Raw genomic sequence first — 18,901 nt, 5'->3', positions numbered from 1 at the left:
AGCTATGGAGCTTGAGATTTCTTCTCCATGTCAATGCCCAAAAATAAGTTATTTCCCTCTTCAATTCATAAATATAGAACCACAACGTATGTACACCCATTTTTTTCACCTTCCTCCAACTCCTTCACCATTACATCTGAACTTCAAGATTTACTGATTTAGAAAATACCAATTTGCAAGATCCATTTTTTCATTTAAAGATCAATTTTATTTATTTTTTAAAAGATTATATCACATGATAAATGACATTGTTAAAATTATCTGGGTGGCGGAGCAAGTAATCTTGAAAAGAACAATTCTTGGGTCATTGTGACTTGCATTACTTGCTAAGAATATTGTAGAAGAAGAAGAAGAAGAAAGGTTGATATTCAATTGAAGAGTAGACATGTTGTTGGTTATGTTTGGAATTGAGAATTTTAACCTAATTAAAAGAATAAGTTAAAAAAAGTGGGGTCTACTGCATCTAAAATAAATAGGAAAATAAAATTGAAGAAAGTGGGCCCACCTAGCGCGTGTATACAAGCATATGTGTATATCTGGTAATGACAAAAGTTGAGCGTTTAAGGGTTATAAAATATCAAAAATAAAAGGTTCAGGGAGGTAATAGGACACCCGTGAAGTTGAAGCGTGTAGTTGAATTTCGGGTATAGGTTGGGGGGGGGGGGGGGGGGGGAGTTTAGACCATTTTCTCAAGAATAAATGACAAATGATTGATTATGAAACTAATTATCATTTTAGTGCGGTGAAATTGTTAAATTAGGTCTTAGGCCTAACTCACACCCCAAAAACTAGCTCAAAGGGAGGAGGATTGCCCAAGCCTTATAAGGAGTCCACACATCTCATTAACCACCGATGTGAAGAGAGGAGGATTGTCCAAGCCTTATAAGGAGTCCACTCATCTCATTAACCACCGATGTGAGACATTTGTTATTCTTTAACACCCCACCTCACGCCCAGTGCTTAGAATTTGGTGCGTGGGCAATTTTGATTTTGGGGCCCCAACATCGAGTGAGATAGACTCTGCTCTGATACTAAGTTAAATTGGGTCTTAGGCCTAACTCACACCCCAAAAGCTAGCTCAAAGGGAGGAGGATTGTCCAAGCCTTATAAAGAGTCCAACCATCTCATTAACCACCGATGTGGGACATTTGTCATTCTTTAACAAAAATAACAATTTTGAAATAATTGTGTTTCCTCACCCTAAAGAGCCCATAGTGTAAAAATATTAAGTTACTTTGTTGCACTTTAGACGTACCATGTCTACTTAAGTCAGTGGCATTTAGTTGAATAATCTATTGTCCAAAATTGTAGTATCAGGTATTAAAGAAGTAATTTTATGTATGAAAATAAAAAGTTATTTTCTAACTTGATATTTCTTGATTCTATTTTAAATAAGATAATTTATAGTCACATAAATATTTATAGCTTTTTCTAGATTATAAAATTTTAAAGATTGTCTTTTCATTGTTAAACTTCATCTTCATTCAAACATCACATAAATTAAAATTAAAAAAATCATAAATATTTATTAAATCTCTAATATTTTTTTAAAAAAATTATCATTTCCCCATGTGCTCTTATGAGTAAAATTCAGCTTTCATGAGAAAGATTGTATTTTTTGTTTATTTTATTAGGAGAAATGTGAGTGATGTTCATTTTGAATTTTTTAGTCTTTCTTTCCTACATTATTGGTAGGCTAGTGGCTGAATATTTTAGTTTAAAAGCTTAACATTGGATCAAGAGAATATTATATTTGTGGTCTTCTTTCTTGGGTACATATTCCAATGACAAAAGAGTCATACATTTTTATCATCATTTCTGTTTTTCTTTAAAATAAAATAATACAATTGAGATTTTTCAATTTGTTTGTCGTCTTCACAAATGTCTTAGTGCTTCGATGCCATATTTTTAACAGAGTAACAACATCAATATTGTGTAAGAGGAAAATCGCTTCGTAAGAAAAAAATATTGATTTAAATTTTTGATAAAAATTTTTCTTTTGACTCCAAAATATGTCAGTATATGTAATAAAATTACTGAAAGAGAAAAATAAGAGTGCCAATCATTCTGTGAATTGAAAGATAACTTGGATTCACATAATTTTAAGAAATGAAATCTAAACAGTAGCTTTAAAAATCAAACATGTGTGTAAATCAACCAAGTATTCCAGAGTGCAATCCACTATATGTTCAAATATTTGAAAAACGTACTCTCTCCGTCTACTTTTAATTGTCAGGTTGCGCATTTTGAAAATCAATTTAACTAATTTTTAAAGCTAAATTAGATTATATTAACTAGATATTTTAAACAAAAAATTTAGATATTCAAAAGTTATACGAAAAGTACTATAAATTATATTTTTTGCATATCAATATGATGAAAAAATATATCGTAAAATGTTAGTCAAAAAGTGAACGGAGGGAGTATCATATACTATATTTTTGGAAACATTTGGTTGTTCATGTTTAGATCCAAACACTAAAATGCAATGATAAAAAAAAAAGTAAAAAAAATAGTTGTTCCCTCACACCCTGATGATTCATGTTTTTGAATATTAAAAAGATAAATTTCACAAACAACAAAACAAGATCCAAGAAAACTAATATATTTTTCTTCCTCATTTTTATTTATCACACTCACTACTTATAAATTTCTCCATTATCTTTTGGGAATATTCTGCTTTTATATATTATATTATTATATCTGCTAGCCCTTCCAAAATGTGTAAGGCGGTGCAGATATATATATATATATATATATATATATAACGTATAAGAGACGATTGGATGGATCCAAGAAACCAACCCTTTGGACACAAATTATTATATTATACACGATTTGGGAATCTCTTTATTATATGCATAATCTCTGCCCTTACTTCCCCGAAAAGAATCCAAAATTTGAAGTTTTATGAGTTTTTATAAAAATTTCTAGTTAGTACAATAATAATAATTGGTTTGACAAACAAATAGTCACATATATTGAATAGATTTCTTATTATACATATTTATTATTTTTGAATAAAAGTTATTGAATTCATGTAAATCGTAATCGATCTCTGGATCCACCCCTACTCTATATTATTCACTTAACATGTCACTCATCCACCATAAAAGTTTGTCCATTGTCCCACATTTTAAAAAAAAAAAAGCATAGTTGCAACAAAGTGATTCTTTTTTCTGTTTATTTACATAGTGTTGTATATAAAAGTCATATTAAAGCAGCTTTTTGGCGGTGTTTGGTTATAAAAATAGTGGCCTACATCTACATGCATAGGTTCAATAATTGATGCTTAGGTTTGATTTTTTTGCCCTCCTGTAACGAAATATTGTTTTAGAGAACATAAATTATAATATATATCAAAAGTTGGTTCCAAAGGAAATATTGCCTGGTAAAATATTGTTATAGAAAAGTTTAACTATATATGATTTAGTCCAATCGACAGAATTTAGCTATGTTCTTCGGTTCTTGAAAAATGCTGTGCATCCATATCAAATACTCTGAAAACGCATTGCTTTTAGAGAAGCCGATATTTTCAGAGTCTAAACAATCTAAGAGCCTGTTTGGATGGGCTTTTAAGTTGGTCAAACTGGCTTAAAAACCAGATTTTGACTTATTAGAGTGTTTGGCAATTATCAAAGTGACTTATTTTAAATCAAAAATGACTTATTTTAAGCCAAAAGTTAAAAGCTAGGGGAGGGGAGCTTTTTTTTTTTTTAACTTAAAAGCCCTTTTATGTTGACCAAGTATATTACCTTTTTGCCCTTAATTCTTTTATACAATTTCCAAATTGCCCATATTGAATTATTATTATTATTATTATTATTATTATTATTATTATTATATTATTATTATTATTATTATTATTATTATTATTACTATTACTATTATTATTATTATTATTATTACTATTACTATTATTATTATTATTATTATTATTATTTTATTATTATTATTATAATAGTATTAATAATTATTATTATTATTACTATTACTATTATTATTATTATTATTTTATTATTATTATGTTTATTATTATTATAATAATTATTATTATTATAATTATAAATATTATTATTATTATTATATTATTATTATTATTACTATTACTATTACTATTACTATTACTATTATTATTATTATTATTAAATTATTATTATTATTATTATGTTTATTATTATTATAATAATTATTATTATAATAATAATAATTATTATTATTATATTATTATTATTATTATGTGTATTATTATTATAATTATTATTATTACTATAACTATTACTATTATTATTATTATTATTATTATTATTATTATTATTATTATTATTATTATTATTATTACTATTACTATTACTATTACTATTATTATTATTATTATAATTATAATAATAATAATTATTATTATTATTATTATAATTATAATAATAATAATAATTATTATTATTATTATTATTATTATTACTATTACTATTATTTTTATTATTATAATTATTATTATTATTATTATTATTATATTATTATTATTATAATTATTATTATTATTATAATTATAAATATTATTATTATTATTACTATTACTATTACTATTACTATTATTATTTTATTATTTTATTATTATTATTATTTTATTATTTTATTATTATTACTAGTACTATTATTATTATTATTATTATTATTATTTTATTATTATTATTATTATTATTATTATTTTATTTTTATTATTATTATTATTATTATTATTATTATTATTATTATTATTATTATTTCTGAAATATTAATTTATATTCCTCTTATAAGGTGGTAAAGAAATATGTGAATGATAGAAAAATATTATTACTTATAGATGTAAAACATAAATTAATTTTGTTTTAATTTTTTTTTTAAGTATAAAAACCTTAAATTAATCAACTTTTTATCATGTTAACAGTTTAAAGGGTATTTCAGACATTTTGATAAAAAAAAAAGTGTTTACCAGCACTTATTTGCCAAACACATCAACAATTTTTTTTCAACTGCAGCATTTTTATCCAAACACATAACTACTTATTTTAAAAATAAGTTCCAGCACTTTAAAAAGTTACTTTTTAAAAATTACTTTTTTTAAGTCAATCCAAACGGGCTCTAAGACATTCCACACAGATTATTAGTGTTATAGAATGTAAATGCCTCTAAACCTTTCACAATAGACTCACTTTTGAAATTGTGATTATTCCTTAGATTCCATATCTTTTAGGTATTTAACTTGTCTGTTTTGTAAATAACTATGTATATGATGATATTTTGTTTAAGAATGACATAGCATGCTAAATATGTATAAGCAGTATAACTAAACTATATAATCTGTAGCTCCATATATATAACTAAAACAATTCCAGCAAATTACTACACAAAATATAGAATGTTTCATTTCAAATCACATTTTACTAAGCTGCAGAGTGCAGACCTTCTGTAGTGTGGAGTACAAAGGCATATTTATCAATTTTGGCTTATATATGTCAAACTCGATTATATCAGATTGATCCATGAAGAGTTAGAAGGGATGTGGGGCGAAGCAGCTTACAATAAACAACAGAAGACAGCAACTGGATGTATGCATTCTATAAACGTTTGCTGCCAGGAATGTCGATCCACTGAAGTTGGAGTTCGACCTCTCCACATTCCACGTTTCTCAATCTCAGGCACATATCTTGCACAACTTGGTTGTCTTGCCATGTCACTTTGCTCTCTTCAGACAGACAGTTTGCCCTGCACGGCGTTGCTCTTGTGATCACTGTGCCACATGGGAGGGAATCTAAGTTCATTTTCAGAGCATCTAAAAATGGTTTGATATCAAATTCTGCATCTCCCATTTTGTCATCCATGCTGAACATATCGTGATCGTATACAGTCTGAAAGCAAACATAAATGCACAATCAGGACAATACAAGTGAAAAATTTGCACGCGTAAAGGATTATCTTATAGCACTCCTAAAAGGAACATATAGGTTTAATCTTATACAATCACCAGCAAGTAATGAACTTTACCAGCTTAACAGGAAGATTTGCGTCTGAAACAGAAAGGGTAAGATCTTCATTCCATTCAGGATTAACATCCTTCTTTATAACTCGCGTCTTCAGTTTCTGCATAAGTTGACAAGAGTAATCAATAAAGACTATACAGAATAGGAAAAAACAATTGCAATTTAATGCCAAAATCCGAGTTACTTATCATATCCCAAGCAGTGGGAGATTGTGTGAAATTACTCACAAGAAATATACATTATCAAGAGCCTAGAATAAAAATAATTGCATCATGTACGTGTGATCTGATTCTGTCTCACTACAACAATAGCTTCTATATAAATTATAATCCTTCATTTGATAAAGCTTAATATTTCGACTGAAGCATGCATTACGTACTAGTAAACTGAGAATTAAGGACATAACTCCTTCCGATACTTAATATAGACACATGTAATCAATAAAACCACAGCTGCTCTTTTTGGAAGATCAGAGGAATCTAAACGAAACAGGTTAAGCTGTCAAGCTGCTGGGGCTTGTGACTTATGTTGCATGTTTACAGCAGTTTTGTAAGTTCTAAACAGTCCACAAATGGTTTATAGCAATTAATTTAAAATATCCCATCTTTTCTCATCATGAAAAAGAAAGCTGGACCTTTTAACATCATTCTGAATCCCAATATATTAAAATAGCAAGGGTTAAAACTACAGCTACTTACCTTCAGACATATTTTCCTCACTCCAAGCGCGAAAGAATATCATTCAAACTGTTATACTATCTCAGGAGTACTATACTTGTTAAACTCAAGGACTGATCGCTGAAGACACGTGAAAGCTAGAAGCAATCTATTACATAGCAGTTTCCAAAAGTAAAAAGGACGTAGATATCATACAAGAGCAAAAACATCAAACATTACATAGTACATTTTGTTTTTATAAGCAATCACCTAAAATTACTAGTTTACAAAGCAGAATATTTTCATAGATCCGCGAAGAACATATCCCGTTTTCCTGTTTGCTTATAGCCTGCCGAAAATTGGCTACAATACAGAGACAAAGACTACATCCAGTCCATTTTATCTACTTTCCGAAACTCAAGCACTTCTTATGGCACCAAAGTTCTAAAATCTACAAAACCAAAAGGATTGGGAATAGGGACTGCACACTAACACACTGAAAGTTGCCCTTAGTTTTGTATGATTACTAGTCCCCTCTGCCACACCTTTTAGAAGTCAAAGACTAAGGGTGTGTTCGATTTTTCAATTTTTCCATGTTCGGTTGGTCAAATATTTTGGAAAATATGTTCTCTAGGAAAACAAGCTCCTTAGAAATGAGGAAAAACAAGCTCTACTAGTGACAATCCACACTGATTGTGTCCTCCCTACCCTCCAACATACCTCATCTTCACCCCGACCCCCCATAGACCTCATCCCCATCTCCCATAGTATTTGCTTAAACTATATATAAATGGTTTGAGAATAATAGTTTTTGCTTGCCTACCGAACACAAGAAAATAAGTAGGAAAGTTTTCTAGATAACGTTTTTCAAGAGAACATTCTCCTTCTTACCTAACTCACCCTAAAGGTGGATAGAATTATGTAAAGTTGTAAACACTACAGAATTCAACAATCCTTCCTCAACCCCTTTTTCACAAGTCATGACTTACAGGACCATCTTAACCGGACTTTGACAAGAAAACAATGTTGAAGCACGATCAAACCACATATGGTAGGTCATCCTCATAAATGTTAATGTAACATCGAAACTACCATATGGTAAAAAATCACATCTTTTACTTCATGTAATTGGTATACAAGACTTTAAAATTAACATCTTCAAATGTCACATAATTGATTATAGCCTCTAGTGCACAAAGATCCAAAAGTAAGTAAATTAAAATATCTCTTCAGAAAAGTAACAAGAAAAACTTTATTTTATACCTCCCGCACCTGACACTAGTTGTTTGAGGTTTCTTTTTTTTGTCGTACAAGTTGATAGACCCAAATATTACACTTTTGGGTTCTTAAACTTCGAATTAAAAAAAAAAAGTCTCACACAACTAATACGTGAACAACATGGTATCAACCAATCCATTTGCCACTCATAAAACAACATATTATAACAGTCAACAGAGTAGCTATGGGGTGATCAAACCATCATATATAATACATCTCCATCACCATATAAACAATGATTTCATAAGATTAACAAAAAAAAAAGCAATTTCATAGATAATCATAACCAGAAGAAACCAAACCAACCCAACATCCCAAGAAATACAAAAAATACACATATTGAGATAGAATTATAAAAAAATTGGACAAAAGAGGAAACAAAACTCAATCTTGGAAACAATCAAATGCAAGCAAACATAAGACATTCAATCCCAATCTAATTGGGAATGAGCCGGTAGCGGATCCAGAATTTTAATAAGGGCTTTAAAGTACGACTATATATATACTGATATACATAAAAAAAAAATTATATATAAATAATGTAATTTTTCGTCGAAAGGTCTGCCTACCTGTTTACCCATTTTGACAACAACATAGGGATCACTGCTGCGGACATCACGTACAGCGAGGTTTATGCCTCTCTTAATTTTGATCCTTAAAAGTCCAAAAAGATTGTCCATTAAGGATTTTGCTCTATTCTTCCTTCCTCTGCTGCTTAAACAAAATATAGTCTCCCCTCTTTATATTATTTTTTTTTCAAAAAGAAAAAAAAAAAAAAACTTATTGATTACAGTAATATAGCAGTTACTTAATTAATAAGAAAAAAATATCTTTTTTTTTACTTTTTTTTTCCTTAACACCTTCCCCACCAAGTGAAATTCTTCCTCTAGTCAATCTGAAAAGATGGAAAAACAAGTATATATATTAGAAAAAATAGTCACAATTTAGATATTTTAGGAGTATGAATAGAAGAATTTCATATATATTAGCTGACTTAGAATTTACAATTTATGATTCGAAATTTAACAATTTATACATATTCAATGAATTTCTTAACACAAATAAGAGGAAGGGGATTTAAAAAATATATTGCATAAATTTAAAAAATTAGAAAAGAATTCCATGTGTGACATTTTAAAATTCTTTGAATTTGATTATCAGAACTTTTTATTTCGCCATTGTTTATCACGAATGACAAATCATGTAAAAGGAATTAGGAACCTCATTAATAAGAAAGAATCCAATCCAATTTGTTATTGAAATTGACTTGGATCCAATTACAATTCTAAGAAAAATTCTTGACAAAAAGTAGAGAAAAAAAAGAAATTTAATTTCAATTATTTGAAGAAGATGGAAAAAAAAAATCTATTTTCATATGTAAATTAAAGTTGATAATTAATACTTACATTTGAATGATCTTCTTAATAAAGGAGCTTAGCGCTGCCTAATTAGGAGAGGAAGAAAGAGAGGAAATTGTTAAGGTAATGCCTATTTTGTGTATTTCTTGGGGGATATGGAGTATTACATGCAAAAGAGGGGGAAAAATGATGAATTTTAAGGCAAGGCAACAACTTCGAAAATATGTTGTTAATAGGAATTGTGGTTCTTAATTATATATGATTTAATGAGTGCTTAATTCTAGTCCATTAGGCAAATGATTTTAGCCATATTTATAACACTTACCTATCGTGAGTCTTTTCTATTTATAGTTATTATTATTATTATTCTAAAAGAACGAATGATAATATTGAATTTAAAAACATCTAGACGGGGAAAAACTGAATTAAACCTCTTTGAACAAGATCTACTTGTATGAGGTGAAATTTGTGCTTGATAAACAGACAAATTATATTATGATACGTGGCTGAATTGAAATCGAAGAGACGTTGGTTCTTCTTACCTCAGCCTAATAAAATTCTGACATCACAGTCCCCCTACATAACTTGGTCTTCGAACAGATTAGCCGATAGCCTCGAGTCTAGGATCAATCTGCCCTAATATTCTAATATTACAATTTTTGTTATAGAGACTTTTATATATATATATATATATATATATATATATATATATATATATATATATATATATATATGAACAAGTAATATTATTAAGGGCCATAGAAAAATGAATATAATCATGCATGTTATCCTTAACCAAACGGTTTGATGAAATTATAGTGATCTAATACAAAATCTTAATAATCGATCTCAAGTATATTTACTAAAAATATTTTTTGTGCATATATTACACGTGCATCATACGCCAAATAAGCATACATTAGGTCGCACCTACGTACATCCAAAACAATTAAATTAGCCCTTTCACAAACCACGTAAGACAAAAAGTGTTATAAATATAAAATGTGAAAGAAACTAAAGAAAAGGATGTTATATTGAATCAAAATAGCACCATAAAAATGAACCAAAACCTCAATATATAAAGGTTATCATAAAAAGAGGTATGTTATTTTCCTTACATGTGATATTGGCACGGCTCAATCAAATAACAAATTCTACAATCTTATGTGGAGATTGTTATCTAATTGAACCACACCAACATCTCAAGTAGTTGATCAATCAAAACATAAAATTACCTCAAAATATTTTAACTCAATAAGTTGGTCTGATTTTAAACATAATGATTTGGTCAAAAGTCAAAATTACTTTGAAGTAGCTTTGAACAAAAAGTAGTAGTCATATATAGAAGCAAATTCATAGAATAAGTCCAAAATGGAATATGTATAGTTTTATTTGTTAATCTTAGTGGCATCATGAATTACGATCTAGCTCTACATTGATTGTAGCATTAACAAACGAATCAAAATTATTAGATATTCTAATAGACCAGGTCGTCTGTATATATGGTCAATTAACTGTTCACATTTTGAAATATTTTTAAAAAAACTACTAAATCGACAATTAAAATAGAAGGGAGATATTTATATTGAGGATCCATTAAAACTAGTTGTTACATTGAGAATCCAACAACTAAAATAATTCTCGGAAATTCAGTAACTTTTACATGAATTCTGTATTTATATTGAAAATTCATTAATTACGTAAGAATTTGATAGTCATATAGTTAATATTTTGGATTCGCCTCTGAACGTTGTACAAAGTAATATTCTCAGTATGAGAAAAAAAGGAGATACCATTGACAGAAACGCATTTTTCGGAGTGATCAAAGGGGAAAAAAAGACAAGCACAATTAACTCCACAAATATATCGACAAAAAACTATAGATCAACATGACTTTTTGTATTTATATATTAATCTTTGCCGTCCAAGTCAAACTATTTTATTGATGGCAGTTTACCTGGAAATATCTTACTACAGTGACATCAACCAAATCAAAAATTAGAATTTAAAATGCCAATTAAGAATTTCCACTTTCTGGAGAATCTTAGTTCACACTCCACCAATCGTGATTTTTTAAGTTATGTCATACGTTGAATGACTCTTTTTTTTAAAACAAAACAATTTTAATACTTTATTATTATTTTATATCTTGAGTGATCATTTGAGAAATTTATTCAAACTTTTATACGAAAAAAATAGAAAAGCATTCACTTCTGATGAGTGCTTGATTTGTTAAAAATAAAGGGAATATTATTTTCATCTTAACAAAAAAATGACATATACTAGATTGCAATGCCATGTTTCATAAGTCATAACTAAGATAGTGTAACTAATTATAACATTGAAATAAAATTCAAGAAGATCCTCTTGAACAAATAATAACTTATAGAGAGAAAATCCTAATTCCTACATCTTGACTTAAAAAAAAAAAAAAAAACTATAGAAAGAAAATGAACTTAATTATTATAGAAGGTGATTAATAACCAGATCACTTGTTAGGTAATTACAAGTAAATTTTGATAAACATAAATTGATAATCTGATAAAAATATATAGTTCTTTTAACTTGCGGTGATATTAGAATTGAGTTATCTTACACAAACATGCTCCTATGAAAAAAGATAAAGAACAATATAATTAACATAACTTTGAAAGAGAAAAAAAGAACTTCTCTTAATTACACTAGCAAAAAAAACTACAAATTAAACACCTATATAGTATTTTCGGATGAAATTGGCTCCCTACCTATCACAATTACAAGGACAAAAACATCTATAATAATTAATAATCAATGTCATATCTAGGTAAAATGAAAGAAAATTACTACAATCTTCAACATTAATTATTTTGTGATGCATGGTATTCAATGTTTGAGACACTAATTTGTAGCAGGAAGTGGAGTACTGGAGCCTGAGGAGTTTATTGTAAAGTTCATCATATGTTGTGAACTTTGCTTGCCATTTCCATATGGTGATGCACTCACTACCCTGAAATATGCTTTGTCAGATATCACAACGATTAAAATAGTGCTATCAGCACTTTCTGATGCTATCACTATTGTTGACACGTCAGTACATAAAACTTAAAACTCTAACCTTTCCTTGCGTCTCTCCAAAAACCTAGCCAAGGATGCCCTGCGAGCCTGAGGAACAGCTATAGAAAACAAACAAAAAGGCTATCATTATTGTGCCCGAAAAAATCTTTTACCTCATAAATCACGCCCAAATTAAATTAAATGTAGGTACGTACGTACCTGATAAGTTATGGCTGGGAGATTGACGAGATTCTTGATAAGTAACGATTTTGGATAGCTCTGTTGTGTTAGAAGGTGATTTTAGGACTCCGATTGATCTGATAAGTGTTGTTTCATTCTTATTATTATTATTATTATCAAGAGAAGGAAAATTTCGAATTGTTGTACTAATTGGTGCATTTCCAGCAAGTAACATAATGGCTTGAGCCTGAAATTAAAATATCGATCGAAGAATAATTAATTTCTGATTAAAATCAAATACTAACAAAAAAAATTGATGATTTGTGTCTATAGGATATACCTTCTCTGGTGAAATATTGTCGTAAACACAGACAGAACCAGCGTAAAACATGGTCAATTGAGCAGGTCCTGGTGAAGTTCTAGGTGCACTCCTACAGTACAAACATTTTTTAATTACGACTATAAAAAATATGTCATTATTGTGTCATATAAAATGAAACATACTTTCTTAAATCGAGTTTATTAACGTACCTCAATTCAGTGGTGCCCACAACATCATTGCGTGTGGGAACATGATGTGCACCAATTTGAGTACTATATGGTCGATGAATTGTATCAACAATATCAGTAGTTGTGGTTATGGTCACCAATCCAGCTGATGCAAGTGATTCGAAACCAATCTTAGGCTTATTATTATTATTATTCTCTTGGCCCTTGAAAGATAGGTGGTATTGAGGATGAGCTTTGTTGGAAAATGACCAATGCATTGCCGAACTTGTTGATCCTGTATTTCTAAGATACTTAGAATAATAGTTTTGAAGAATTTGATAAGAAACAACAACGTTTAAATAGTATCTACAAAACCAGAAACTTAAAACTAGTAAAGAAAATAGAGGATTTGAAACAGATTAGAAATAATATACAAAATATTTTTCTCAAAGAAAAAAATCGAGTTCATTGAATATACAGTGTGTCCATAAGGAAATTATTTCCCTCAAGTACCCAAGGTTAATGGAATATATCCTCCCAGGATAGGACGATCTTACTCACCGGTGTATTGGTACCTAAAACCACTATTTCAGCAAACCACTCAATGATAGTAAAGTACACTTAGAATACTAGATTTAGTAGTAGAAGAAGAAGTCCAGAATTTGGTTGCTTTGTTGTTGAAAAATGAGAAGAAATTCTTCTATTTATAGACAACAAAGGATAGTGTGAACGGATGTTTATTGTGCTTCATCAAAAAGGCCATAACTTTTCAGAAAAGTCACAATTTTTCATAAAAGTCACAACTCTTCAAAAAAGTAAGAATTTTTCATAAAAGTCAACTCTTCAAAAAAAAGTCACAATTTTTCATAAAAAGTCAAAACTCTCCAAAAAAAAATCACATTTTTTCATAAAAGTCACAATTTTTCATAAAAATCAAAACTCATTCACACCTTTTAAAACCAAAACTATTTTTACAACAATTTTAACTTATAGGTAACACAATAGAATAAGATACCATCTTAATATATACTTTATTTTTTAGATTGTGAAATGAAGATTATGTATATAGGCTATACTTCACTCTTAAGTGACCTGATATTATTTTATTTTTTAAAAAACAAAAAAAGGTACTAATTATTGTAGAAATACCAATATCAAATTTTTAACTCTTTATCATGAGAATCAATGTACTAATTGCATTAAACACAACCATACATAAGGGTGTAACTGTAACCTATGGTAGGTTCAAATCTTAACGAAGGTAAAGTATGCAAAGTGATTTCTTTCCATGTGTCCAACCTCTGATTGATAGAATTATTTACTGATGAAAGATAACATATATCTCACAAAATTAATAACCCGAACTCCATAGAGTTGAACAAAATTCCATCAAACAGGAGTTAAGTAATTAAATCGGGCAACAGCCAACAATACACATTAAGAATAGATAGATGAAGAGCCAACCCATCAAACAATATACTAATGTTATTATATAATCATCTCTATGTCCTTTTCCCTTTTAATCAATATTGATAAATGTTACTCAGATGAATAATAATCCAATGCGCTCTTGATATTTGAAAATAAAGAATTAGGCACAGATAAAAATTTATAGCTAAATAACAAAAATTATATACAAATCCCATATAGAACGACAAATTATAAGAAAAAATAATTATTTCAAAACTTTTTAACGACGAATTAATTTAAAATTACCGATAAATTTTATAGCTAATTCTATATTTTCTTATAATATTTGTCAACGTATGGCTGAAGAAGAGGGGCTGAACATGTCAGTGGAATTTAAAATTAGCCTGTTAAGTGCATCTGATGGGAGATAATAAATTATAATTAAAGCAAGATCTGGTCAAAAGAGTGAAATAAATATATTTTATGTGTTTGTTCTGCATTCTTAAATCTAGTGGTGGACTGGTGGCCAAGACGTAATTGCTTATTGTTTATTGCTAATTCCTGTTTTGGGTATAGCACCATAGTTTATTTAAGTATAAATTTTAGGAATCACATATAAAATTATATGAAATTACAATCTATTCCTATTTAATTCGTAATTACATTAATCCTTGAAAAGTGAAACAAACCGAATACTAGCTCGAATACATTAAAAACTAGCTCGGATACATTATAAAATAAACCGAATACATAATATGTAGCTCGGATACATTAAAAATTAGCTTGGATACATTATAAAATAATTTAGAATTAGGAGAGAAATAAGAGATTTTAGATATTTTTAGAAATAGAAGGGAATATTAGAAATAAGGGGAACATAAGGAGACATGTATTTTATTACTCTCTAAGTTTCATTTTATGTAGCATTTTTAAAATTTTGAGATTTAAACAAGTCTATCTTTGACCATAAATTTTTCATAGATCTTTTAAACATTTTGAATTCTCAATTATTGTGACTTATAGAATTTTTTATGTAGTTTAGAAATATATAAATTTCATTTTTAAAAAATGAAGATTTTCATATGCAAATTCCCAGTCAAACTTAAATAGTTTGACTCTCAAAAAAGAAAAGTGTCACATAAATTTTTAAATTGAATCTTATGTTAGACTCATAGTTTTCAACCTTATGAGCCAAACATTAACCTGTTATCTAATGTTTTCTCATAAAATTTTCAATTTGTTCAACAAAAAAATAAAGGATTCATAAGTTACAAAAAAAATGGCATTTACTCATGAATAATTATACCAAAAGAGATAATCCGTAATCGCCTATAATTTAATTTTAACCGATTAACTTAGTAATAGCAATCCTTAAAATGCACTACATATTTGTATGATATAACTTAAATCCTATAATAATTTGTGTAACCTAACTATATAGACTTATAAAAAAAAAGGTAGCTCAGAGGTGCATGCTACTAATGTACTATACCCAACTCAGCCAAAATACAAAAGTAAATCACGTTGAAAGGAATCCAACGTTCTAATATAACACCAAAAACATAGTATTCACAAGCACAACAAACATCATAAAAATAAAAATACATTCTTTATTTTCCAGTACAATATTTCTAATATCAATATTCCACAAACCAAGATTTAAACAATATGTTTTGACCTACATGCAAATACCCATTTTTGGGTTTAACTAGTTTCTTGAGAATCCACATGCATGGAGTCAAACAGATTCATATTGATTTCACGAAAATAAATTAGAAAAAATTGAAGGAGCATAAATGATGACACTGTTTTTGACTTGATACAGAGCTTTATCTTCGATATTCTTATAATTTTCAACATGTTACATGGAAAGTCAAAGTTTAAAAAATTACCAAAACAAAGGAAAGATACTTTCATTTTAGCAGACTAATTAAAAAAAGTAAGGAAAACGAAATTAAAATGAAGGGAGTATCTACATACCAGCTGGATCCGTGGCCGGTTCTTCAAGGATTTCTTGTTTTACAGTCAACCCCATGAAATCTCTCTCCATTCGATCTAATTAATTCACTGCAACTCAAAGTTGAAACGCTTAAATGAAAGAAAAATCGAGGGAGGTAGTGAGGCTTTCAACGTGACCCGGGGGATGGCGTAGAACTGTATTTATCAGAATAATTAATCGAGAGATTGGTGCTGCGAGGATGAAGCGAAAATTATGAGAGAAATAAGAACTATAGAAGGAAATAAATGAAATTAAAGCTTAAGCTCGCTTCATTTATAAAGATTCGTGGAAAATTTCCCACGCTATTCTTAATTCTAATTTTCAACGTATTATAATTGGTCTTCTTCATGAAGTTTTCATACTTTATAAAATAAAAATAAAAAATAGAGATTTACACAGCTGTACTTAACATTGATGCATGCACCATGTTTTTCGAAAAAATAATAATAATAGGTACATTAATTTTCTTTTATATTTGATTATTGAAAGTACAATATAATACAGATTTATGATTAATGGTATAGGACAACTTAATTTTATAATATTCTTCAATAGTTTAAAACAATTTGTAGTAGTCAACTTATATATGTTAAAGTGCTCGGTGCAAAAACTATTTACGCAATCAAATCATTTAATACTATTATTATGAAATTAGATATGTCTTCAACAAATAATTTGCAAAAAGTATACTAGAATAAGCTTTAATAAGCAAATTGAGAAAATTTGGAATTGTAATATAGTGGTTATTAATTACTACTATTTTACCTTGCACGACACATGCAAATAGCCCTAAAAATTACTCCATTTGTTTATTATTAATCTTATAGACGAGATCAACAGATTTAATAATATACTGATTTGACTTTTAATAGGCGGAGCTAGGTGGGGTTAATGTGTTCGGACGAATCCACTAGCTTTTTCATAGATCTTAGAAAATTATATATTTATACACCTCTTAGATTAGTGATAGTTAAAATAATAATCAAACAATTAGTTTGATGGATATTCAGGAAGAAGTTTGATAATTCAACAAATAATTACTATATTTTTAATTTAAAAATAACATTATTTTTATTTTTATTTTATTTTAGTGAGATAACTTATAATCGCATAATTATTACTACTACTTATTTGGAAAAAATAAATTATACGAATATATTTTTAATATTCCGTAATCAATTAAATAATCACGTAAATGTTGAAATTAAAGGAGTATGAAAACAGGTCATTTAAGCACGTGCTCCATGATAACACGAGATTTGTGGCACGTAAGTATCCATTAAACTTGTCCACGTGTGGCCATTTCATTCGACTTCACTTCTTCTATGCCAACGACTCGTCTCAGTGAGTCAGTGCTTCCCACGATCGGGTGATTTACGAGAATGACTCTGCGTCTATGCAATGATCTTGAATTTTCAATCTCGCTTAATTAGTTTTTTTAAAAAAATAGTTTTTGCTTCTACAACTCAGCTATTCTATTTGAAAAAATTGTGGAATAAATTGATTTTGTATATGAGTTGAAAGTTCGGAATATTTTAAAAAGTTCGAGGTAATAAACCTACTCAATTGACTACTATCGTTATAAGACGAATAAAACTTGATTTGTTCTATCTCTATCGTATTTTACCTTAGTTACAAGTTATGATGTATTGGTAAAAACTATTAGTATTAATCATTATAAATTGTATATAATAGTAAATTATTAATTCAAATTAAGTGATATAATCACAGTTTGATTTAATTGTAACCCGTAGCAAACTGTTGTCATGAAATTGTCGCTCGCCTCTCTCACTTTATACAAACACAAATGTATAAATTGTGTTTCTGTTTGTATAAAGCGAGAGAAAATTGTATATACACACGCAAATACATATATCTTCGTCATATACACTTATAATTATACAATACAAATCTTCCTCTGTCAGTTCTGCCTTTCTCTCTTTCTCGCTTTATACAAACACAGATTATACAAAATACAATGTATAATTTGTGTTTGTATAAAGCGAGAGAGAGAGAGATTTGATATACCAGCATTTTATTTCGATTCAATTGTATACAAATTCAAATTTTATGCAGATATACAAACACATAAAATTGAATTGAGAGGCTGCCAGTGATTTATACAAACGAGAGGTTGCCAGCGATTTATACAAATGAGAGGCTGTCAACAATTTTATACAAATCTGATGCCCCCAGTGATTTATACAAATCGGATGCTCCATAGCAAACTTTATGTTTGCTATAAAGCGCAATTATGCAAACTATAGTTATAACATACAAATAAGATTTTTATGTTTGCTAAATGTGAAAGTTGCATATATATATATATATATATATATCTTTTAAATTGAAATAACGAGTTGCTAAATTAATATTGACTTTGATCATAATTAATTTAAAATAAGTAACTAAACCAATATATTATTGAAATTTTCCAATGGACTCGAACTGAGTTAATATCTTAAAAGGTCACTGAAC

The 18,901-nt window shown here is 28.4% G+C and overlaps 2 protein-coding genes across 2 annotated transcripts; both read right to left on the bottom strand.

Moving 5' to 3' along the window:
* Positions 1-5,314: 5,314 nt before the first annotated feature.
* LOC125829300 (protein C2-DOMAIN ABA-RELATED 4-like) lies at positions 5,315-9,510 on the bottom strand. Its single transcript, XM_049508546.1, has 4 exons — positions 9,361-9,510; positions 8,524-8,849; positions 6,025-6,120; positions 5,315-5,888 (listed from the first exon to the last, which is right to left on the bottom strand). Exons 2-4 carry the CDS (start codon positions 8,632-8,634, stop codon positions 5,598-5,600), a joined length of 498 nt encoding a protein of 165 aa, XP_049364503.1. The 5' UTR covers positions 8,635-8,849; positions 9,361-9,510; the 3' UTR covers positions 5,315-5,597.
* A 2,679-nt stretch (positions 9,511-12,189) lies between these two features.
* Positions 12,190-16,512, bottom strand: LOC125830356 (protein TIFY 6B-like). The gene is made up of 6 exons (XM_049509546.1): positions 16,405-16,512; positions 13,057-13,309; positions 12,866-12,956; positions 12,565-12,772; positions 12,407-12,464; positions 12,190-12,298 (listed from the first exon to the last, which is right to left on the bottom strand). The coding sequence occupies exons 1-6, from the start codon at positions 16,472-16,474 to the stop codon at positions 12,190-12,192; spliced, it is 789 nt and encodes a 262-aa protein (XP_049365503.1). The 5' UTR covers positions 16,475-16,512.
* Between the last annotated feature and the right edge of the window lie 2,389 nt (positions 16,513-18,901).

The sequence above is a fragment of the Solanum verrucosum genome, unplaced genomic scaffold (assembly GCF_900185275.1).
Source record: "Solanum verrucosum unplaced genomic scaffold, falcon-dt-bn FXZP01000102.1, whole genome shotgun sequence".
In the NCBI taxonomy this organism is placed as follows: Eukaryota; Viridiplantae; Streptophyta; class Magnoliopsida; order Solanales; family Solanaceae; genus Solanum; species Solanum verrucosum.
The sequence above is the reverse complement of the archived record's forward strand: the minus strand, read 5'-3'. Positions and strand labels throughout refer to the sequence as shown.

What these genes read in the sequence shown, in the direction of transcription:
- LOC125829300 (XM_049508546.1), bottom strand. Translation starts at nt 8,634, where the DNA reads ATGGACAATCTTTTTGGACTTTTAAGGATCAAAATTAAGAGAGGCATA. An exon ending in TTGTCAAAATGGGTAAACAG is followed by an intron (nt 6,121 to 8,523) that starts GTAGGCAGACCT and finishes CAACTTATGCAG; the next exon opens with AAACTGAAGACGCGAGTTAT. An exon ending in CAAATCTTCCTGTTAAGCTG is followed by an intron (nt 5,889 to 6,024) that starts GTAAAGTTCATT and finishes GTTTGCTTTCAG; the next exon opens with ACTGTATACGATCACGATAT.
- LOC125830356 (XM_049509546.1), bottom strand. Translation starts at nt 16,474, where the DNA reads ATGGAGAGAGATTTCATGGGGTTGACTGTAAAACAAGAAATCCTTGAA. An exon ending in TCCCAGCCATAACTTATCAG is followed by an intron (nt 12,465 to 12,564) that starts GTACGTACGTAC and finishes TGTTTTCTATAG; the next exon opens with CTGTTCCTCAGGCTCGCAGG. An exon ending in TTGGAGAGACGCAAGGAAAG is followed by an intron (nt 12,299 to 12,406) that starts GTTAGAGTTTTA and finishes AGCATATTTCAG; the next exon opens with GGTAGTGAGTGCATCACCAT.